Genomic DNA, 24806 nt, shown 5'->3' with positions numbered 1-24806 from the left:
TAATTAGTCCTCATTTATAGTTGAAGGAATTTTGCTCCTTTTAAAACAGGTCTTCATTACTTAAAGAAACCACATAAAAATAAACTTGATCCACATTCAAAATATTCTTTATAAACAAAACATGAAATTGCTTTGAGAAGTGAAGCTTCTGACGGATGCTGGAAACAAGAACAGCAGGACAGCATTAACTTTTCCTTCAATTATTTGTTTAGTAAAAAAACCTTCAAGCCATTCCAAGTATCATCTACAGAGAAAAAAAAAATCCCTCCAACTGATTCAGCTCATGACCATTCCCATCTCTTGTGCTGCTGTCCCTCTGAAAGCAACAGATGTGTGTGTGTATGGACACAATATATCTATCAATCAATACACATCCATGCTCATGGATTTTAAATTGTTGCTTATTTGAGCTCAATTCTTTCTGCATACAACTTAATAAAATCCAGCTGTGGTCCTTTCAACTAAAAAACCACTGATTGACTTCTGTGACTAGCTCTTCTTCATCTGCTTTTGAATTCCTCAGTGCCAGATACAATGTTTTTCCAGACAAACTGCTGCCTGCATTTACATGCACAGTTTTTAACAGACATTCCTAAGGGTTCAATGCTTGCAGCAGGTGGTGTTCAGTCCCTGTGTTCAGTCCCTGGTGTTCACTTCTCACCCCAGTGCAAGTTACATTCTTGAGGGACAGGTCATCTTGCTTTTACTTAATTTCAGTGGTACCTAGCAGGTACTGGTTAGCACCCTCATCTCTTGCCTTCTCTGCCAGGACAATAACTCACAAGCATTTAGTATCATTTCGAGTACTCAGTTACTCAGAAATACATAATATCACTCTTGATACAGAGTACCACTTACCTTCCCCTTCTATCCATTCAATCCTCTCTAAATAGGTTATAACCATTTGTTTTAAAATTCTAATCCTGTAAAACTTTCCCCTAGATTTCAAGCAATACCAAGCAGACAAAATTTGTAATTGTAAATGAGAAATTCCAGCTTCTCTTGCTTATTATCCTGGCTGCCAGCATTAGAGTATAGGCAATTAAATGGGGATGGGGGGGCGGGGGGGGGGGGGGTGCCCCTCCTGTCATCTTTAGTTTCTTGATCACTGCTGTCCACAAAACCATGATTTCAATCTCAATGAGTGCTTATGTGCTCCTGTAATGTGACCCTTCACCTCCACTGCCCCAGCTCTGAGTTCTTCTACTCACCCAAGCCAAAGTGACCTCAAGAAATAGTTTCTCTGCTTACCAGGGGGAGCTCAGCCTAAGAACGTGTTCCCTTCCCTTTGCAGACAGACAATAACCAGCTTCTCGAAAACACCAACAATTACACCAAACTACTCACCCTACCAGAGGGACACTTGCAGGATCTTTGTTTCTGTACTGCTTATCAGGAGCACCTTTTGAGCCAAACTGGACAAAGAGGCTTTTAAAAAACTTCTGCCTACTGGCAACTAGCATCAAAACCCTGTCTTCCTAATGTGAATTTTTCCACCACAGCTGACAGACAGAACAGCCAAATGCAGCTGGGGAAAGGGAATGGGAAAAGGAGAGGTGCTAGGTTTTTTGCACTGAATGGAAAAAGTGGGTTTTCTCCTACTTCCCTTGGTAATTATCTTCTGGGACTCTCTACAGCATCAAATGTGCGAGCCATTCTTTTCTTCTTTATGTCAGAAAAGGCCTGTCTAGTTATATTTTCTGGTCAGTAGAACAATTCAAGCTTCACAGCTTCAGCATTCTCCAATCCCACAGTAGTGTATTTATTTCTCCTACCTTGAAATTTCTGATATAGTAATTTTGTTCTCAACAGAAAAAATACAAAACAAACAAGCAAAAATAAACAAAACCTAAAACAAACAAACAAATGAAACCCCCCCCCAAAAACCCCTACTGCTTTGATATGCAGTATGATTTCAGTTCTAAATCAGTGATGGTACTGCAGGATGTCCAAAGGTATGACAAAATGTCGTGGCAAAGACATTAAAACACAGTAGCCCGCCACATACCATCAGCAGCTTTGTTCAGGAGAAAGATTATCAACTTTTTTGTTAAGATTTGCATCTGCACACTTATTTTCATGTGTCAAGTCTTTTCTTAATAGTTATCAAAACATACTTCCATCCAAATGACTGCTGTTTCAAGATGTATTTGTTAATACAGGTCCAGATTTTTCCACAGCCCTATTGTCACTACATTTACCTTGACGGTCTCACAGTGGAAGGGGAGGTCTTTGAGACAGATCAGCTCATAGCCACTGCAATTTTCTACTAAATAGCTCCATGAAGGGACAGGCTGACACAGGAAGGGCTGGTAACCTTGCTCCCCCACCCAAATGGGAAGCCTTCTGTGCCTCCAGTTGTAAAGTGCAGTAGTAAGTGCAAAACTGGCATGAATAGCACAACCTTAGGCAAATTTCACTAAAAACCACATAAGACAGTGGCAGAGCTAATAGCCAGTTGTGGCCTTCCTGAACACAAACAGGGAGACCCCCTAGCAATATTGGGTGGGTTTCCTCACCCAGTAAGGAAAGCAAGCAGAAGACTGACCAAGCATCCATAGCACCTCTGTCCAGAATGAGGTTTCAGGCTTTCATTACTCACTTGATTATCCACAAGTAAATATAGTGTAATGAACAGTATTAACAAAGCAATATGGACAAACATGTACACCTCTGCCTCAGCTGACAAATATGTTTGCAAGGCTCATTTCACCTTCAACTAAACAGAGAAAGCTGCCGCAAGACAGGGAATCTTAAGGACAAGAAAAAAAGACAAGAAAAATTCCTCAAGGCAACTGCACACAAATACACTGCTCTATATGTTGCTTGCTCCAATAAGCACTTACATTGACTTCAACTGTAGAAAAAATTATGGGACAAGAATGAATTCACATCCTTTCAGAGTTCTACTGCCCAATTCATTCTATCTTTTTTGAACACAATTGTGATTTTCACAACATACCAAAACCTGATATCTGAATATCTCAATTTCCAAACCAAGATGTTAACAGCGTAGATTAAGAACTCCAGCAAGGGTGCAAAAACAAGACTATGCTGTGTTCAACCACTGCTCAAATTTCACCTGCAATCTCTTGTCAAGTAAATAAAAGTAACAAAGAAAAGGCATCTCTTTTTCAGGAAAATATTAAGTCTTCGTATCTTTATTGCAGCTTTTAGGTGAACCATTCACAGTATTTGTTTCCCCTTGTAATTTCACACACCCTACACCAGGTGGTTATTAGATGAACAGTACTAGTGAAAGCAACAAAAGGACAACAATGCTGCATTTCAAAAATGAAGATGGCATAGCAATAAAGATGTGCAGATTTATGTTACAGTCATTGTAGAAACATCTCCAGGGTAATCACGAAGTGTTAAGGCATTCTCAGTATTTCCCACTGCTACGGCTTTACTTTAAAGGGAGAGGGGAAAAAAGGGGAAAAAAATTCTGGAATTCAAAATGGAAGTTCAGTAATTATTTACAGTCCAGTATGTAACTGGCAAAATGACTGGCAAAGTTCTCAGCACATCAGCTCAGACGTATGGAAGCAAGGCATTCCTTCCCTGCGGTAGGCGGCCCCATGTCAAGCAGCTATGTGCTAGAACTTGTCCTGTGCTACCTGTTCAAAGGAAACTGTGCAAGAATATTTCAAGCTCTGACAGATACCACTTTGTGCAAAAACATCCACAGGAGTATTACAAAAAAAGACAGCACTGATGTTTCAGCAACCTCTGTGTCAAGAAAGGTGCTCTCCTGCATTTTTATTGACATGCAGGAAGCGGATGATCATTCCTTGTACAATCAGTGCTAGCACTGACAATACTGCTTTTCTACCAGTCCCAGGCTCCCTTCCATGCCTTTACCAAACTCTCACTTAAGAATTTGCACCCACCTATTTCAGAGAAATTACCACTTGGTATTGCAAATAGAAATGTCACATCTCTAAGACAGTAAAAAGTACCCAACAAAACCACAATGCAATAAGAAACCCTATCATTTGCAGAATTTCATTGCTACAAGATCTACACCAAATGCCAAAGTGTGCTCTCCTTTCTTTTAGCAAATATTTATTAAAATACTGAGAACACTTAAGTTTATTACTTGAAAGAATTTCTGCCTGTGTCTGAAGTGCAATACATAACATCAGGTCCATGTATAAAAAGTACTTTTCAAGTAAAAACATGTTTTCTTCACTAAGCACAACACTACACGTAATATAGATCTTTCCACATTCCTACAAACAGCAGTCTTACAACCAGGTTAACTCTTTAACTCCTTTTTTTTTGGGGGGGGAGTTTTGGTTTTGTGGTTTTTTTTTTTTTTCCTTTTTTTTTTTTTCCTTTTTTTTTCCTTTTTTAACCAGATATGCAGAAAGCTGAAGTTTCTAAGTTCCTGCAAGAAGGCCTAAAGCAACTCCAGTAAAGACATAGCAACTCACACGTACACAGGGTTCTGGTATTTTGTCAAGTTTTTATTCTGCTTTACAAGATATTAATGCGTGCCAAGAATAGGAGTGTATTTTTAGTCAGTTCTACATGTGAAAGACAAAAATGGGATGACAGAACACAAGAGAGAAAGAAGAAAGAAAAGCCTACACCTAATACACCCGAAGTATATCTGATCTTTTCCTGGATATTCTTCAGTTACTTTTTGTGGTTATGCTTCTCTTGTAACCCTGGTGTTATAAGCCTAAAGGAATATTAAAAAACATTATTTTTCCTGTGATGTATAAAATCAAAGCAGAAAAGGCCAAATACCCCACACAATCTTGGCATTTACTGAATCTACTCTTCACAACTTGCTGCAAGACTGCAAATTTACTCAGGTCATAAAACAATCTTCAGTTTGAGAAGGATACTTGGAATTTCTCACAGCATCACCTCAGAGGACTGAAAACCCACCCGCCTGCTCTCCAACATCAGGTAGGATTTTTTGTGAACATGAGGTCTAAAGTATAATTTTCTGCAGGACTTAAGGTTCATTTCAGAAATAATAGTTTCCTCTGTAGAATAACCTTCCAAGCATAAAAAGGCTATAAATCTATTAAGTCCACACTTCCCAAACCTGCGGGGAGATATCTTGGCCTCTGATTTTCCTCAGTTTTGCCAACCAGCAATAAAATGAAACCAATGAAAAACACAAACCAGTCAATTTGCATCTGTCCTTTAAAACATTCCCCAGTACAGTACAAGAGTCAAAACACATGCCCACTTTCAGTGCTGCCAGCTTGGAAAGTTAGGAGAGACAGCAGAGGCAAGCAGTGGAGTTTCTGAGGAGGGGCAGGAGTAGCTTCAAGCAGAGGTCTTTGCTGAACAGTCCTGCTTGCTTTGTCCATGCACAGGCTCAGTCTGCTCTCTGCATGGACTCCTAGGTGTTTGTTTCTATTAAGCACCACTTGCTGAGCACAAAACACAGAGACAATCCTGTGGGAAGAACAAGGTGGTTCCACTAACGTGCCCTGTAAAGCACATCCTTGCCAACATGGCCTCTAAAACACACGTGCATATAGACTCCAGATAACTAATGTTACTTCTTAAATAATTAAAACAACATCTTCCCTAAGTGGCTATATAAACCTTTTTTATTTTGATTGGACTCTTGTCTCCAAAGACAAGTTATATTACAGTATGCCAAGAAATATGCAGAAACTCTTCATCGCTGTTCTGTGACAGAAATGAACACGCAAGTGTAATTTACCAAAACTAAATTCACTTACTTTCCTAAAGCTGTATTTGGATATAAGATTCAAATAGGATTTCTAATAATGTCCAGTCACTGAATTGTTTACTACCTGTATGTGTCTTGCTCTTACACTCAAATGCAAAAAGCATTACTAAGAAACAATATTAAGAAGAAGATGGAAAAAAACGGAGTGCACAAAGAAATAAGACACTGATTTTCTCCTTGGTACTCTTCCACACCCCCAAAAGACTTTAGAAGATTCAGATGAAATACGTTATCAGAAAGGATGCAAGCATTTAACACATTTTTTCTATTTCAGGCAAAGCAATGAACGAGTACCAGAAGTACCCAAAAATGGGGTCACCCAAGGTAGCAGAAGAATAAAAGCCTACAGAGATTGCATGAGCTGTAGATATGAGTTATTCCTTAAGTTCTTAAATCTTTCTTTCATCCATCTTGAAAAACAACCAAACACTAAAAGCTTAAAGTATTTACATTAGGATTTTCAGATGTGCCCAGTAAGAATAGTTAGAAGGAGCTATGCAATATATAAACAAACACAAGTATTAGAAAAAATTATCTACAGAGAAATTAAAGTAGTCTCAAAAATGTTTGAAATTTTTTTTTAAAGATTTTATAACTCATCTACTCCCACAAAAAGGTCTTAATGTTCTAGATGATAAAACATGCAAAAAGTAAAGCAGGTTACTGAGCAAGCTTCAATTGTATTACATGGAACCCATGTCATTTAAGACCCACTAGATAAAAAAGGTATGGAAAATACTTTTGGTTTTTTGCAGTACTAACTCTCCCACTGTAATTTTCGCACAAGTTTTGCTGAAGATAAATCTAATATAAATCTTAAGTCTATAAAAAAAAAATAAAAGCTGCTGCTAGCAATAGGAGTCTAACCTTGAACTACTAAAACATCAGATATTTTTTGAAAGGCCTATTGTTTCAAGAAGAAACCTACCTGACTCTGTCACAGGGTGACCAAAGTGAAGGGTACTGACCTGTCTCATTCTGAAAGTCTCTTCAATTGACTTAGTGGATTAATTCTGCCTACCCTGATAGCAACTAAAGACATGTCACCCAACCCCAGCAACGTGGCCCCAGAGTGAAATTGCAGTTCCAATGAAATCTCAGCAAATTTCCCACTGATTTCCCCTTATCTTCATCCCAATTTTCAGCTGTGGGAAACACACTCCCTATTTTTAAAAAAGCATACTCTATTGCATCCCTTGCTTCCTTTGAGCAAGTCCAAATTTACAGATAAATGATCGCATCCTCTGAGAAACTCATATTATGATTTTTAAAAAATAGAAAAAAAATCTGAGTTCCCTCAGGAATATTGGAAAATACAGTTACAATATGGTTAAAAAATCATATTGTATATGTGCATGATGGGTCAGGACATTATTTCAACTATTTGAGTGTCAATTATTCTTGGATTAATATTATTAACAAAAAACTACTATGACTATAATATTAAGAGTAACAGTCAATTATTCCTTACCTACACTTTAAAATTCTCCTGGCACAATCATTATATGGCAGCTGTTGAACAGAGTAATGCAGCAGTCTTTTCCTAAAGCAAGATGCTTATTTTACTTCAAATGTAAATAAACTCATGTCTCCTGCTGCCATGTAAAATGAGCTGTTCATAAGTAAGTGATTTTGTACCTTCCTAGTGAAGCAGCAAACGGCTCTCTGTTCTCCACTCCTGATCACCAAATCTATTTCCTGCCTAACTCCAGTGCAGAGTGACAGCTAATTCTGCTAGCAAATCAAGCCCCAATAACAAAATAACTGCTGCTTCTTTAAACAACCTTTTTCAGAACACCAACACAGAGGGCTTGCATGTTTTCCCCTCTAACGTCCCCACTTCCAAGCAGAACAACAAATGTGATTACAGCTATTACATATTCCAGCTAAATGACAACCGTTTAGCAGTAACAAAAATACATTTCATTTGTCATAATACATTGATCATTCTTACACACTTTCTGTACAAATGTTGTCTGCCTCTTACTCCAGTCTGGATGTAAAAATTAGCATTTACTGAACATCATTACATGGTAATTCAACAAATAAAAATGTTGACCCAGTCTCATTTCCGAATCATCTCTCACCAGCTGAAAGATCAGTTCTTTTCCCTTTCCAACCTACATTTTTTTCTGCACTGTTTCAAAGAATGATGGAAGCTACTGAAACGTTTCTATTTACCATAATAATGCAATTCTGTTACTTAAGGGATTTTCTTCGGTAAACAATCTCAGATGACCAGCATTAAGATGAAGAGCTAAACTATCATAAGGACCACAAACTTATGTCGAATTTGATTCTGTGATTATCTGTAATCTGTGCTCACCTCCCTCTATAGAAGGGATAATTCTAAAGGAGACAATACAACATAAAGCCTTATCCTGCCATGAACTAAAGTAGCAGCCTTTTTTTTCAATTTAGTCAATGAGGCTTAGTATACCCAAAAGAAAGAAGCATGCTAAACATTTTCCTACAGTCTGCACAAGCACAGTACTTAGCATTTTCCTAAATCTGAAATTTAAAAATCCCATTTCTTTACATGACAAAGAGTAACAACTTTTCTTTGCAATTATTAACACTTCACTATCAAAAGACCCATTCTAAAGATGGCCTTACATGAAAGGCAACTAGCTATGACTTCTTGTCCCTTTTTCTGGTTCAAACATTACATTCTCCAGGAAGCAGCAGTTCTACTTACTTTACTGATTTTTTTTTTCTGAGGTTTATAGAAATTCAATAGGATAGCAGATCTTTCATTCAAATAAAATGTTACTGAGTAATTATTTTATTAAAAGGTTTTTTTTTTTTACAGAACAGGAAGTTGGGAAAAATAGTAACCAAGTAGATCCATAATCTGCTAGTGACAGCTCCAAATAAATGCCCAGTGAAAAAAGCATACCAAAATAAATGAAACAAGCAAACAAAAACCCAAATAGAACACACACACATGCCACAAAAGCCATACCAAAATCAAAAGAAAAACAAATGCCCCAAAACCCCAAAGGAAAATCAAACAAAAATCTGGAAAAATATACTTATGAAGCACATGCTGATCAAAGCTTTACACTCCCTTCTTAGACATGTGCATCAAATGTACCTATCAATCTTTAAGAAAAAGCAACACATCTCACTATTTTGTCCTCTGCTGGCTGTTTTTGAGATTCTATCACATTGATTCATTCTCTGTTCTTACAAATAGACCAAGAACTGAAAATGGTGCTTATTTTCTGTGTCTGCTCTCTTTAACAAGACTAATATCAATTGTGCTAAAACCTACTTAGGAGCAAAACACTGCAACACATTTAGTATTATCTAGGTGCTGAGGGCAATTATACACACAGAGGACCAAAAAGGTAATCACTAGACCAGTACTTGCTGTATGTATACACAGCATTTTAAGTTAATGGTTCAGAGCAAAATATGACAGTAAGTCTCACTTTCTTGGCAGACTTCAATCTTTTAGAATTAAAATAATTTCAGAAAGTAACTCATACAACCAGCCAATCAGCAGTAAACACCTGTGTTTGCTAGCTTTAAAACTCTATTTGCCAAGGGCAACAGGCAACTGATTTCCTTGGCGTAAACTCGACATTTCCAACCTGGGACATTACCCAATACGGGCACTGTGAACCCTTTCCTAAATGATGTAATTACATTGCTGCTCCTATAGTTCTGGTTTACTTGCAGTTTCCATTACAATAAATCCTTGCTACATTTTCCTAGAGGTTTTAAAACTTTTTTTCCCCTTAAAAAAAAAAAAAAAAAACCAAAGTTACTCCACATTGAAACTTGCCATATAAGACAACAACAGGCATTATTTTCCTTACACCTCAAAATAATCTGTATATCAAAAAACGTGAGAAATGGAAGCAGTACTCCTCTGAATATCTACAGTTCCATTCTTAAAACAGTGAGGACACTGATAATATTTGGTTTTGAATTCTGCAAATCAAGAATATTAAAAAAAGTTAAAGGGACAAGTGATTAGCACTTTCATCTCACAAAATTGCTATAGCAAAAAAAAGGAGAAAGAACAGACCGAGGCTCAGGCCTCAAAACTTGTCTTGCTGCAAGCAGGCTCAAGGTACTAAGGCAACTGCATGATCAGTACTAAAATGTCCCATTTAAAATAGCTATTAGGAATGGCTGCTGTACATATCCATGCAAATATCTTTCACAAAGAATTTACTATGCATTATAGCAACACGATCTTATTTACACAATAAGTTGTTGTTCCAGTCCATCAAGTACACAAGGAATTTTAATGCACGCTAAAAAAAATCAATTAGGCAACGATCATCTGATTAAACAGGCATATCACACCATTCAATTCTTTCAAACATATTCATAAATTCAAGCCTTCAAACTTTGATGAAAAGTTTCAATACCTGTAAGCGAATATTTCAAGTATATGATTTTTAAGCTAAATGAAATTCATCACAAAATAAAATACTGCATGCTATTATCACAAAAAAAGCAACACCAGTGGTGAGAAAAAAGCCCCTTATTTTGACCAGTATTCTGAGGTCTTTTTATTTTTAGCAAAAATGTCTTTACAAAGCAGCAGAAGGTTTTCCTACAGCACACAGAACCAAAGCACTTTGAGCGGGCAATCGAACTAAAGCCAGAAGGAACCAATCATGGCATCATCACTTGCTTTACTGAGGTCCAAAAAGGGTGTGAGGCAAAAAAGAAGTTAAATGAAAAGCAAATTATTGTCTTTATAATCAGATCCTATTACTCAGATAGTATTTCACTCAGATGTATTGCAAAATCAAGCCTGAAGTTTTCAGGTGCTAGCTATCCCTGCATATTGGGATTTACAGTTTTGACATCATCTCTTTGTAATTCCAAGTGATATCTAAAATGTTAGAAACTGAAAGTTAAATCTGAGAGAATAGTTTTCTGCTTTCTGGTTTTACATACATTCCCTGGGTAAGGAGTGCTAATAATCCAAAAATTACATTCACCCCATGCAAACCAGGAGAAAGAGAGTTCATAAGATTATGAGATAGCAGTATTAAGACTTACAGGCAAGCACAGCATTTTAAAACCTTGTTGCAACCTGTGTTCCATTTATGAAGACCGGCAACAACAGCACAGGTCATCTTGCTCCCAGCTTTCACTTGCCTTCTTCCCCCCTTTCCCACTGAAGGTGAATGGGAAAGAAACAAAACCCCAAGTTTCCTAACAATATAAAAATCTCTTTCTAAGTAATTAATTTTCCATATTAATGCATCCTGACAAGATATATGTGGTCTGAAATCCTATAAATTAAGCATATGACTCTTTTTCTATCACCTTCCTTTCTCATATCTTTCCTTTTATATAGGTGTCAAATCAGTCCAGAGGCTTTATATATTTATTTGACTCACACAGAGTTAACTGGACATGTCCTCAAAATACTACAAAATGCTGCAGCACTCTTCAAACTGCTTAGCACTTTGTCCCAGGAGGCTATCACCCATCTTCACATGACAAATCTGTATCTCTGTGGTTAACTGTCAGAAAAGAAAGCAAAAATCTCAGGCTACCATTACTTCATTTACAATCAACCTGCCTTTCCTATATGGTCACTTATATATCTAGACCCCTCTATCTTTAGCTGTATTAGTGTAAAGAGATTGCCTGGATTTCGAATTGTGCCCCTTATGTAAGGCTTAGTGTGTTGTGCTGGGGCTCATCATCAATAACTCATCAGAGATGAGTTCCAAACATTTAGGGGATCTGCCTTCTCTCTCCAGTTCTCTGCAGAACATACCCCATACCTTCCAGAGGCAGTTCAATATCCTACAGTTTCCACACAGAATTTTAAGAGAATCTGGGGGTTTATTTGCACCTTCATGTTTGGTGTCAAGCACGCCTAGACCAAACAGTAGTTGTAAGAGAATGACTGCAGCATTTCATAGATACCCCTTTTAAAACTGGTTAGCAGGCTGCGCTTGACACCCATGCTGCAGATATGTAAGCTGACTGCACCTGATACCATTTTATCTTTTTTATCCCCTTTAATCTTTTACTGCTTATGCCAGAGGCCTCCCTTCCTGAGAGAGAGCTCTTCTACCTCTGGGCTGCAGGCTGGAACACGCTATTCTCTGCTGCAATATGACATAGACCAGCTAACTACATCTAGGCAAATATCTTCAATTCTACCACTTTCATTAATTTTAGCTCAATCTTTAGGGTGCTGTTTTTCATCTTTATTTCTTCATTTGCAGCATCCTGCAGCAGAGCCTGCAAGTTAAAATCTGTCAAGTCCCATAGTTCTAACCTCAAGCCACAACACTTGCTGACAAAGAGCCAGACTTAACATTTCAAGGTCTTCTTCAAAATTCAGAAATCTTCACAGTTTAACAAAAAGCCTTCTTGTTTCATCCAAGGAAACAGAGGTGACACCCTCAGCTATCTTTGAGCAACAGCAAACTATAACTTAAAATAAGAACAATCTCTCCCATTGATGCTTCCCACCCTTCCTACATGTGGCACGTCCACCCTCATAATCCATCTACTCAGTGCTATCTCTGCACAATACTTAAATCTGAGCACGGTATGTGTTTAAGGCCCAGTATTTTTTAACCAATCAAGTTTCTGGAAGTGCCTTGCGCTTTTGATAAATTCAATGTGACACTGCAAAGCAGTCCAATTTCCAGAAAGTGCTGAGATTCATCTTCTGAAACTTCTGGCAATATTATGTATTTTATATATATATATATATATATATATGATATCTAAAGTAGGTACGTGCTACACAGTTTTAACAAGCATAGCTAGGCTCTCCTTACTTAATATTCATGTCACAGGAGTAAAAATCCAGCCAGGAATCAAACTGTGGCATCCTGTGCCAAAGACAACTTACCACTCAGCTGGTAAGTTGGCAATTCAATTTACAAACCTGCATTCCTGCATTTTAATCCTTTGTAGAAAGGTGGTAATATATGAGCAATATGAAAAGAACTGGATTCAGATCATTAGAGGTTCACAAACCAAACACACGAAGCTTTGGAGGCTGTCCAAAACAAAATCATGCCTAGGTGCTGATGTCCGTTCAATAAAAATTCAATGTCATAATTATCCTGTCCCTGTTCCCCGAAGAGCTCTGGTGCTGGGCCGGCTCCGCCACCGAGGGCAGCGCTGCGAGGAGACGGATGGGGCCGGCAGCCAATGGCACTGCCAGGTCACTGCCTGCTGACGGCTAATTTACAATTACCCAGCAATTAGCAAATGCACTGAAAATTCAACACTCATCTCCGTAACACAGAATAACTCATTTTTAAATTAAAAATGTGTTTTAATAACTTCACTTTGGTTACAGATACACAGAGAAAAATAAAGCCTCCTTTATTCAATTTCAACTCCCTTTTGCAACTGACAAAATGCTTTGCTGCCTCAATCTAGCAACCAAATATACAGTTTGGCATTTCTAAACTAAATAATCTCCTCCTTATCAGCAAGTATCTGTTTAACAACAGAAAAGAAAAAAAATTAAGACCTGTGATGAAACTGTTATTTAATTAACTGCCTGATTAACATCTTGTCCTACTGGATGGGTAATAACAAGAACTGGCCAGGAACCTATCTGCCAGGAGTCCAAAATTTTATCTTATTTTCTATATTAAACAATAAATGACATAAAAAGAAGCTAATCTGTGACCGGTCAGTTGTACAAAACAAATGTTCTTTCCCATTAATGATCAATTTACTAATCTGTTGTGCTCACAAGGCAGTGTAGAGCTCTCACTGCCTACACTCATATCCCTAATTTAAAAAAAAAAAAAAGCAAACTTAAACTTCATGATAACCTCCATTTATCTCTCTCTCTTGAACTGCTGTATTTTCCTTAGTACATGGTATGCATATTGAGACTGACCTTCTTAAAAAGGGTAGGAAAAAAGCACAAGGTCTTCATCAGCAGTGAAATCCAAGAAGATAAAAAGGAGATCCTTACCTTTCTATATACTCTGATACATTAAAAAAAATCCTGACTTTAAAGAATTGATAAAGAAAAAAAATAAGAAAAGCTACAGACTCCTATCAAAATGAGGAGAAAAAAGAAAACCAACCACCAATACAACAAACAGATGATAAAAATATGTAACACTTTTGTATGCACTGGACTACACTAGCCTTGATGTAGTGATGTCAGCTCTAGGTTTTCATCTTACATTTAAGTGTATGTAAGCCAGAGAGAAAGAGAACATAAAAACCCCTAAAAAACCAAGAACAAAATAGCAACAGCAGAAAAGAAAAGAACCAAAAAATATGCAAGACTAAGTGGTGTCAACTGGAAAAAAAAAACCTCACGGCATTTGACATACTTCTCTCTCTCCAGAAAGATCCCAGCAACAAACTAAATCCTGTTCAAACTGTAAGGGATTTCAGAAAACATTCACACTGTGAACATAATTTCTGCAGTTTTAAAATGGTCCCTCATCCTCCTTCTGCACAAGAAATACTTATTTCTGAGGGTTTTCTCTTGCCCCTCTGTATTACCGGAATGTCAGAAGGGAAGAGAAAGAGAGGAGGGAAACCAAAGCAACCCAGAAAAATCCTCCACAAACCTGTTGCTGTGGATACTGCATTCCTCCCATGGCTGCCGGGGCTCGGCCCTGCATTCCCACGGGATAGCGCTGGGGGCCGGGAGGGCCGTAGGACTGCCCGGGGTAGGGGCTGCTCTGCTGTGCCTGAGAGTGGGGGTTATTGCCCATGCCGTACAGCTGCGGCCTCTTCATCACCATCGGATCCATCGGACTGCCCTGTTGGCAAGCACAAGCAAAGGAATATTTAAGACATGCAAAGAAAAAGGTCAGAATTGTCATGCTCACTGCGGGTGAATTACACATGTGTTTTCTCAACGCTTTACACACCAAATATTGACTTGATGTACAAACTGGCAAAGTACCATACCCTGGGTTCTCTGATTAATTAGATGAGGCTTGGAATAGTAAGTTTAGGACTTCCATTCCATTCAAAACAACTTTAAAAAATATTTTTCACTAAAACTTGTGGCTGTCTGTACCTATACAGACAGAGAGCAAAAAACCTCCCCAAAAAATTTCAACTTAAGAAATAATTAAATATACTGCTGCACACTGATTAGCATCACTGGCCTTAACATTAAAAAAAAAAATTTAAAAAACCACCATAAATATATATCAAGAGAGCCGCAAACAGTGGACAAGTAGTCACTTAACCTTGAGAAAATATCTGTTCTCTCACATCAGACAAAAAAGAGAAACTGAAAAGAAAATAAAGTTTCCAAGAAGTGCAGTGCATACAGAACACTGCATTTCAGCATTTTCCTGTTGCTTTCGTGCACACTAATAAGTTTCAAGATCAAAAAGCAAGTCATAACCCACATTTTACATGAAAGTTTATTTGCTTCCTTAATAAACCTCAGAAAATCCCAACTGCAACCATTGAGGGAGGGGGAAGGGAGGCAAGGGAGAGAAGTTTTATTTTTAGACTTTTTGGCAGCACTTACCAAGCCCTGTAACAGTTTCAGGACAGGTGTCAACCATTGTGTAGTATTACTCTCATGTTTTATTACTGAGAACTAACTGAACCAGAAAAAATACCATACTTCATGAAGTGCAGCCCTGTATTGTTAATATGATATCCATTTTTTAATTCCTGAGTTCTGGTTAGATTAATGGAAGTATGTGCGGGCAAGCTTTCGAAAAGCCTATCACAATCTCATCTTCATGAAAGTGGCTCATACCTTCCTCCTGCTCGCTCCCCCCCCCACAAAAAAAGGACCTATTTATTCACCCAGCCAGCTCACTCCCCTACCAGGAGCAGGATTCCCTCCTGCAGCACATTTTGCATATGTTTTCCTGCAGCGCACTGCTGAACAGTTTAATTTTAAAACCTCCTATGTAATACAGCTTCTTCATGTCCTTTCTGATGTAATAGTAATTATGACAATAACTAACATTTCCCACTCCCATCCTTGTTTCTTCTCATCACTGCTGTTTGTACTACTAACACACTACTTTTTTTGTTCCTATCCAAAATATGCCCTTTCAAAAGCAGTCACTGCTTAATGAGCTATTATTCTTTCCTTACTGCAAATAAAATCCATCAAACCTCTTTTTTTTTTTTGCTGACTGTCTCCAACATTACCAATCCCAATTTTCCAGGAATGTCACCCAAAACTAATAAAGTATTCTGAATATGGGCACACTACATCTGAGGAGATGGAAATGATAACCTCTTCCTTACAGGACATCTCCATTCACTTCAGAAGAGGACTGCCCTTTTTTGCTACCATAGCAAATTCCACATTCACTGCTAATTTTGGGTAAGTATTACTCAGCAATTTTCCCTTTATTGTTTGCCTGCTCTGTAGCCAGATTAGAAGTTTCTATTTTTTGCCAGTAAATGTCCCTGGGTAATTTACTATTTATATTTTATACTTTTCAAAATCAATGGTTCCTCAACCACTGCAGATCACCTGATCCACAACAACATTCTCAATTTTGGGTTTTTTTAGGCCATCATGCACTCTCACCACAGTTTCAACTAAAAACACAAAGGCTAAGCCTTATAGATTCCTTTTTACAGTGTCCCAGGGGAAAACTTACATTTCCTCCTAGAGACCACAATATTTTATCTATGATTACTTCTGTGTTTTAATGTTCGGTCCATCACCTGTCATATTCTTCTTCTCAAACATAAATCCTTATTCAAAGTGAGTCTTGAGCTTTCTCCATTAGATTCCCATGAAGCCAAACAGCACTTTTCATTGCTACCATCTTCTGTATCAGGGTATAATTTCCAGGTCTCATTTCCAATAATCACATTTACTTAAATTCACGTTTAATTAATTTTGAGTGTAGTATTTTCTTTCCTGCATCCAACTCTAAAATATAAACAATGCAGATAGCTACACAGCTTAAACAATCTGACATTATCCATTATTAAGACTACCTTCAGGTGCATATAAATTTTGCCAAACTTCAAGCATTTAGGCTGAAATTTTCCAGGGCATATGTATGCCTGAGGCTGAAATTCTCTGGAAAATTCAGCAGAAATAGTTCAGCTATGTCTTAGAATGAGGTCACAGAAAAATACATAGTTTATGTTCTCACATAAAACACTTGAAAATATCTCTTGAACACCATGCTTTGAGGCAGAGAATTTTAATTTCCCAGGGTGACACTGGACCTTCATGAAAGGTAAGGCATGTGCCCCTGTCAGAGAGAGCACCTGAATGTCACCAGACTGGGAGCACAGGAGGAATAAACAGGAGCACATGAGGGGCAGGGCAAGGCTTCTTCAGAGGAGTTACGGAGTGTATGGAAGCTGCCTTGAATTTGCCAGACAAAGGAAGAGGGACAATGAGTTTAAAAAGCAATGGAGATAGAAGTGAGGCAGAAAGAGCTGAAGGGGAGAGGAGGAAACAAGGTCAGGAGGTGACATGGATACAGGCCAAAGAGTCTCTGTCCTTTGGACTAGTGACCTCCAAGCAGCAGAGCTTCTGTGTGTGTGCTGGGAGAGCGAGCCTCATTGCCAGTGCATCCTTCCTTCCCTCTTTCTCACCAGCCTGCCATCACTACACTTCTCCATGTTCTCTTCAGGTGAGCCACTCCTCTTTCCCTCAGGTGATATCCTCCAATTCAGAAAGGTGGAGGGATGAAGAGCCTCAGATATTGCTACAAACCCAGGCACCGGGAGCTGCAGTGTCTCACACAACACAGGAATCAAGGGGGCTGTGGTCACTGGGAGGCGAGAACTTGGACATACTCAGAACTTACTGTGAACACTGGAAGTCAAGAATCTGGACCAAGGACTGGAGATACTTGAATACGAGAGGGTTAGACTGAGGGAGCAGTGACTGTGCCTGGACAAATTACTGGGACAATCCACAGGGACCCACTCTAGCTATCAGTGCTGCCTCTTCCCTCCTCCCTCCAAAGACCTCAGGGAAAGAACAAACAGTAGCGTGTTCTATGATCTCTACGGTTGGAGAAGACAGACTTGATGAGGAAACATTTCTCATCCTATGCACTGGTAGGTCCTTATGGGGGGTGGCAAGTCACCACTGCTATTTCTGACTCCCTTCAGATTAGATCTTAACCCTCTATGCTGTGCATCTAAAGGTGAAGACATCTACCAGTGACTCAGTGGCTGTCAACATATTTCTGCAAGGCAAAACAAAACTAAAGAGCCAGCTCTCCCCCAGGCTTAAGAAAGATTACTACTGCAGAAGTTGAGAGCTCATGGAATTAAGTTTGCCCTTGCAACATTAAGTGTCTCCTTCACGGATGTAGCTGTCTTTAAACCCACAGCCACAATTCAATCCCCACAGGCAGTGCATGTGCCTGCTCCAGGTATCCACCCAGCACACGGCAGAGAAGGGGCCAGTGTGAGTTATTGGAGCAGGGCTTACTTACCATACAGGTAGTGAATGTAGGAGACAATTGTCCCACCATCTAAAGTAGCTGTGTGCTGCTCAGGCAGAAATGGACTCTACCTCTGCATCTGCCACAAGTTTTCACCAAACCAAAAAAATTCAAAATTTACCAATTTAATGCATCCTGACTTGAAATCAGGGGGCTTAAATTGCAGGAAATGCTGCATATCTGCAACTGCAACAACTTTTGAATTTGATGATAGATGTGCTCTGAAAGTGTTTTCAGAAACTGTGTGTTTCAAAAAATTTAACCTACAGCCATCAAAACCAGGCCAAACTTCCTACAATGATGCCCCCATTTCCCTTGTGTAAACATTAAAAAAAAAAAAAGGGAAAAAATTTCCAACCCTAAAAATGAACAAAAAAGCCCCATCATTTCTTCAACACAGAACCAATTTTAGAATTTAGTATGACCACGATCAATACCACTGAAAACTCTCTAACAAAAAGACAAATTTTGTCTTAAGAACAGTGTATGGTGAGGAAGACCTGGAGCCACACGTTTAACAGAAAGAAAGAAGAGCTTCTCATCAAGTACTGTCACCCTTACAGTGAAAGTAAAAATTTCAACGTAACTTTTTCCAGCTTTAATGCATGCACAGTTTTCAGCTTTATCATTTTTGTAAACTTTCTGATTTCATTCTTATAGCAAGACTTTCTCTCATCCATGACATTTTGAAAACTTATTAAAAGATGCTAATTGAGACATAAAAAATCTTATCTGAAGGTTCCTTTAAAATTTATTAAGTTCCAATATTTTCTTTAACATCAGTTCCAACAGTTTTCAAAGACAAGTTTTCAGTGACAGGATGATTATGAGATGTATCTTTATCCCTCTTTATGCTGTAGGGATCATAACCCAACCACTCCACACGTGCTTTCTAACATCTACCAAAAATGACAGCATTGCTCTAACTGCACCACATTCCTCTAAAACCCAGTGTGCATGTTTGACTATGAATGGATGATGCACGTATTTTCACATCTTCTATGCCTTTACTTTCCATTACATGCTGTAGTGCAAATTTTTAATCACTTATTAAATTTTATTTTAGCGTCATTGTAGTAAGTGATACCCATTTGTTTCTTTTCCTGCCTCTGCAGAACAGCCCGATTTTTCTCTAGTGCTGTTTTACTCCTAATATACACATTACCATTTTGCCAGTTTATCTAGTGTTTGCTTATGCTATTTTTTACTGCCATATTCTTCTAGGCAAGCCTAGATGGATTCTGCCTTTTGCTTCTTATTCCGCACCTCCTCTTCAACTTGCCACATTTCATTAAAACTGAGTAGATCTGAAGTTCCTCAAAATACCTCAGTCTTGTTCTTTGCTTCAGTCCACAGAAATACCATCATTTATAACCCCTTTATAATAGTGCCCATCTCATGTCAGTATCAGATTCATTTGCACATGTACTATCAGGCTTTGTAAGAACAGAGCATTTAGTAAGAGTTCCTGCCTATTATGTGCCTCATAAACACCTGAAAACACCCAGTGGAAGGTTTGCTTATGATTTCAACAGGGCCAAGGTTTCATGCCCAGTCTTTAGATTGACAATACAACCATTAAGATAGGACACTGAAAAACCTACACTACCTACAAATAGTAACTGACAACCTTTTTCTCACACCTGCTCCTTTTCTCAATGTTTTGTGTAAAAGAATACATAAACTTGACATTTCTGCTACATGCAGAAGTGAAAAAATTAATATTTTACACCCACTTGTAAACTCAGTATCACCACCACTCCTGCTCTCCTCCCATCCAAAACGATCAAATAAATTGCCTCACCCTGAAGTATCTGGAGATTTAATTTTGCCTTTTCTAAAGAGATAGAAAAATACACCATCATTTTCTTTAGTCATCTAGCCAGTGTTTTCCAGTTGCATCATCTACACTCAGATTTGAGGCAGCTTGCACAAGAGAATAGCTTGAGAAGCAGTCTGATCAAAACCAGCTCTCACTTTTAAGGCATTACTGATGTTATGCACACATTACATATATATATATATATATATATATATATATATAAAATTAAGTTATCACCCAGTGTTTCACTTTTAACAACAAAAAGTTTATTTGAATTATATTTATGAATATGAACAACAGCAGTCACTGTCCCAAAATACAACTAACATTTCCATTTAAAGATGCCACAAAGACCCTCATCACTGAAATCTCAAGACAGGGAGGAGTGGGAGACACTTGAATAAGGTCACAATGAGATTTAGACACGAATCCCATTCAGCTAGTGCTCTTTTCTACAAGGCAGACAGAGCAATTCACTAGAAGATGAGTATTTACATGAGAGATATAACTACTTTCAAGTGAAAGTGCGCTTTTTTGTTTAAACAAAAAAAAAACATTTCAAGAGGTATTAGTTTGGCTGACAACAGCAAATGCAGCGATTTAAAGCAACTATGAGCCATAAAGCATCCCAACTAATGCTCCATCATTTGTGCCTGTAACAAAACAACATGAACTCAACACTCTCAAGTAGGTTTCCCCTCAAACTCCTAGAGCTATGAATACAATAACTCTTTGTTTATCCACTGATCTGCAGCCAAAGCTTCTGTCTCTATATTTAAAAAAAGGAAAGAAAAAAAAAAAAAGAAAACACATCTCTGTATAAAAACCAAAGCCTTGAAACCTCGTAATAAGTAAAGACAGCTGCCAATCGGTTACTGACATTCCAAGGAAGACAGGCATGGAGCTCTCAACTCTATGTCAGGCACCAAGTCACAAATTTATCGCTGAAGATAATCACAAGTATTCACTATAATACAATGACACAGCTGGCTTGAGGATGGAACTGCAGAAAAGATAATCCACTGCTAGATAATGTCATCATTTGTATGAACATGCACAAGGACGCCTCAGCCAACATTTTTATGTGACAAAAGAGGGAGTATCAAAACAACTCTCATCAAGTGTGCTTCAATATCCATTTAAGAAAGTTGCAAGCAACTATTAAAAAAGTATGAATGTACAGCATTAAATTCTAACATTAATAATAAAGTCTGAGAGGTGAATAGTAAACATGCTTTCTATTTTTTTGAAAAAGGAAATCTATGGTCTCTTTTACTAAAATTTTAATTAAAAAAGGCAGTTGCACAAACACAACAAGTAATAAGCAAAAACAATAAGCTGAGTTCAACGTAAGTCTATGATGAAAGGAAATCCAGTAAATGAAGAAGCACACACTAGCAGAGTTTTAACATAAATAGCCATTTTGCTTGTTTTAAAGTCTCTGCATACTGTCTAATTTCAGCTGCAGGGAGACATCAGAAAGATTATTTCCCACTCAAAACAGAAAGTAAGTAATTAACAAGGCGAAAGAAAAAAAACATCAAAGCCATGCCCCACAAAGAATCAACTACTACTTGCCTAGACCATTTACAAATTATTTATACAAGCAACTGTTTCTGCAGGGTGAGGTAGAAGGATATACTGTTTTTCAGTCTTCTTCCAAGTCCTCTTTAACACATACAACCCAAAAACTGTAAAGCCTGTGCATCAGCCATTCTCTATTTATAATTGTGTATAAAGATAAAACTAAACAACTACTGAAATCACAACAAACATTGCAAAGAAAAGAAACCTGTTTTTAATGAAGTGTACATAACTAACCTCTTCAGTTGCCACTACAAGTGCATGCAAAGGTTAAGACAACATCAAGAAGCAATTATACACATTAACACAGCTGATGGCCAAAACAACCCTAGGTTTCTGACAAGTTCCCATGGATATACAGCCCAGAACCTCTGCCCCTCAAGTTGCCTTTGTCATTGCCAGCTACTAATAGCTGAAGTCAGCTTAATGTGTGTCATCTGCCCTCATCACACCTGAACATTCAGTTTTCTCCTGTAACCCACTTTCCTAATATCAAACTTTTTCTGGGAAGTACTCAGGAATTATAGTCCTGTCTTTAGATTAGTTTTCTCCAACTTGGATGCCTCTGCAAAGAAGGATGCCCACATTTCTCCATGAAGGCATGCAGAAGCTCTACTCCCCTCCTCACCAAGTCTGCAGCAATTTCAAGCACAGCAGAATTCAGGGGTTCTTTAAAATGTCTTCTAGCAAACTTATCTGCCACTGTACAACAGGTCCCTCATTCCAGATGATTCTCTTATGCGCTGCCGTATCACGACCACGCTTTGGCTGCCCCAATTCACAGTCCAGTCTGAGCCTAGAAACGCCTGTGTTGGATGGTTTTGCACCAATACAACAGCTTTGGCACTGGAGCACGGTCAGACATGGGCAGAGCTCTCAGTCTGGCATTTCGACTGTCAAAATAGCAACCCCCAGCAGGAAAGCAAGGCAGATAGCAAGGGAAAATAGTAACCTAAAGTTCTCAGGCTAGATTTACCACTGAATGCCTCAAAGCTTTAAGGCCTCCTCAGTAGCCAAGGCTATGGCTCAACAAGGAAGAGAAAATCCATTCATAAACCCAGAAAACCAAGTTTAAAAAAGCAAAGCCCCACCCAGAATACCAGTTACTTCTATTTTGTCTGGCAATGAGGTTCTCAGCTTCCTAGACAAGTAAACACCTTCACTCACTGTGCATGGCTGCCATCTGGAACTCAGAAAAAAAATTCCCTTACCTACTTTGTACAGCTCTTACACAAACACGGCGTTAGATGGACAGAAAAGGATGTACTAAAAATAGTGTCTGTCAGCCAAGGAATAGAGCACTGCCCTGAGTGGAACGAGGGGAGCTCTGCAGGAAGGCTGCCTGCAGAGAAGTATTGCAGTAAGAGGGGGAAAATGCACAACGTCCTAAATATCAGTGACGGGGGGAGGGACGTAAATGGAAAAAAATCCCACATCCACTTTAAATTTTTAAGAAAAAACTTCCTAAACTTAATATTTACCTGGATCTGAATACACTTTTTCAACTACTTGGCTTTACTCACAGATATAAAAATTATAAGTTAGATGTATTTAATTGCTGGAGAGAACGCTAGCTGAGAAAATGACATTGTGGACACTGGGGATGACAGAGTACCCACAAAAAGCTATAACCAATCACATCTAGGTCACAAGCCAAAAGTACATACAGTTAGCTGCAGATTTTTTCCACTCCCAGTGATATATATAGTTCTATATTAACACACACACACACACACACACACACACACACACACACACTGCAAAAGGTATGCTGGTCATATATCCTCAGCATTTATGGCAAATTATTAATCAAGTCCCACCTGAAACAATTTGTTAAATTGATTTTAATCACTGGGCCTCTCATGTGAAGCTTTGTATAATCAGCATTTCATTTACAAAATTAATTGCCTGATTGATTCTCAAGAGGCAGTAGCTGTCATTACACTGCTGTCATAACTTTTGAGTAGGGGTGTCACAACACTGAATTCTGACAGTATGAAGAGCACTGCTATTTAAAAAATGAGGGCGGGGAGGTAGGGGGGAAACAAATACAGTGATTTCACAGAATTGCTCTTTAGCCCGATAGAATGTTAAAACCATTTCCCAGCAGTTTCAGCCAGCCTCCCTGTTTTCCATTCATTGAATAATGTGCTACTCAGCTATTCAGTATCTTTTCTTAGAGGCAGGTTCATTTAATTCAATTTTATCATAGTTGCGGTTGCATAAAATGAGTTTGTTGTTGAATATACAAAAGATTTAATCACAGGCCGCTCTTAAGGTTATTTGTAGAGCAAAGTTTGACTTTCAAACACATGGAACTTTTTTCCACATCCTAAACCTTCAGGAAAGCTATTTTCAATTAGGTTTTTTTGGGTTTTTTTTTTGCTGCTGCTGTTTTTAAACAAAGCAAAGCAAACTGTAACTTCACAGAACTTATCTAAGAGCTCCTTTAGAAAGCTTTTTTTTCTCCCAAAGCTTATAAGCTGTGTATAAGCCTTGGAGCCCTGCCAGAGTAAGAAGCAAAGCTCCTATATTTGCTGTAGTTACTCCTATACCCATCACCACTATATTCTTGGAAAAGACCGGTGCTCCGGAGAGGCGGCACAGGCCAGCGGTTAGGGCACTGAGTCATGAGACAGGACTTCTATTCCTGGCTCAGCAGCTGACCTGATATGCAAACATGAGCACAACACTTCACCTTCCTGTGACTGGGTTTTCACTCTCATAACAACAAGTGTTTTATGCACTTTTAACAAGGAAAGACACATGATGACTTTGGGGAGACTGATGTCAGTTATTAGGCAACAAGAAACAGGACTAGGAGTCAAGGGTAGGCTAAGGGAGGAAAAAAACCCCAAACCTCTAGAAGATATTGAAAAGAAGAAATTGCATCAATAGGCTGCAACAAGGCACTCTAAACTTTCAGAAACCTCCATGCCAAAGAAAAAAGGTCCCTAGAACCATCTTTAAAGGGAGTGAAAAAAAAGAGAAAAGATGATCTTAAATTTCTGCTGCTAGATCACCTGCAACAGTATTAATTCCTTTGAAAAAAATCACCTATATCTAAGATAAGCTCAAAAATAAGCCCCTGAACTGCTTAAATTCAGCCTTATACACTAGATTTCATCAAGTGTTCATGAATGAAGCAAATGTAAAATTTCTAGACCATGTTCTGAGATTACACTATTACCAAAAAAAAAAAAAAAAAGCAAATGACAACCCTTCAAAAACTCAGTTATACTTACTGCTGGTATTTGTAATTGACCTC

General features: G+C 38.3%; 1 protein-coding gene across 5 annotated transcripts in view; it reads right to left on the bottom strand.

Annotated features, from left to right (window-relative positions):
• ARID1B (AT-rich interaction domain 1B) overlaps positions 1–24806 on the bottom strand; it is a 325491-nt gene that overhangs the window by 278222 nt on the left and 22463 nt on the right. For all 5 annotated transcript variants that reach the window (XM_084203719.1, XM_084203720.1, XM_084203721.1 and 2 more), the window contains one exon: positions 14287–14481. In XM_084203719.1, coding sequence (XP_084059845.1) covers positions 14287–14481 — 195 coding nt within the window. The remainder of the gene's footprint in view (positions 1–14286; positions 14482–24806) is intronic.

This window comes from Fringilla coelebs (genome assembly GCF_963513975.1).
Source record: "Fringilla coelebs genome assembly, chromosome: 3".
Lineage (NCBI taxonomy): Eukaryota > Metazoa > Chordata > Aves > Passeriformes > Fringillidae > Fringilla > Fringilla coelebs.
Note: the sequence above shows the minus strand (reverse complement) of the source record. Positions and strands in the feature narration are given on the sequence as shown.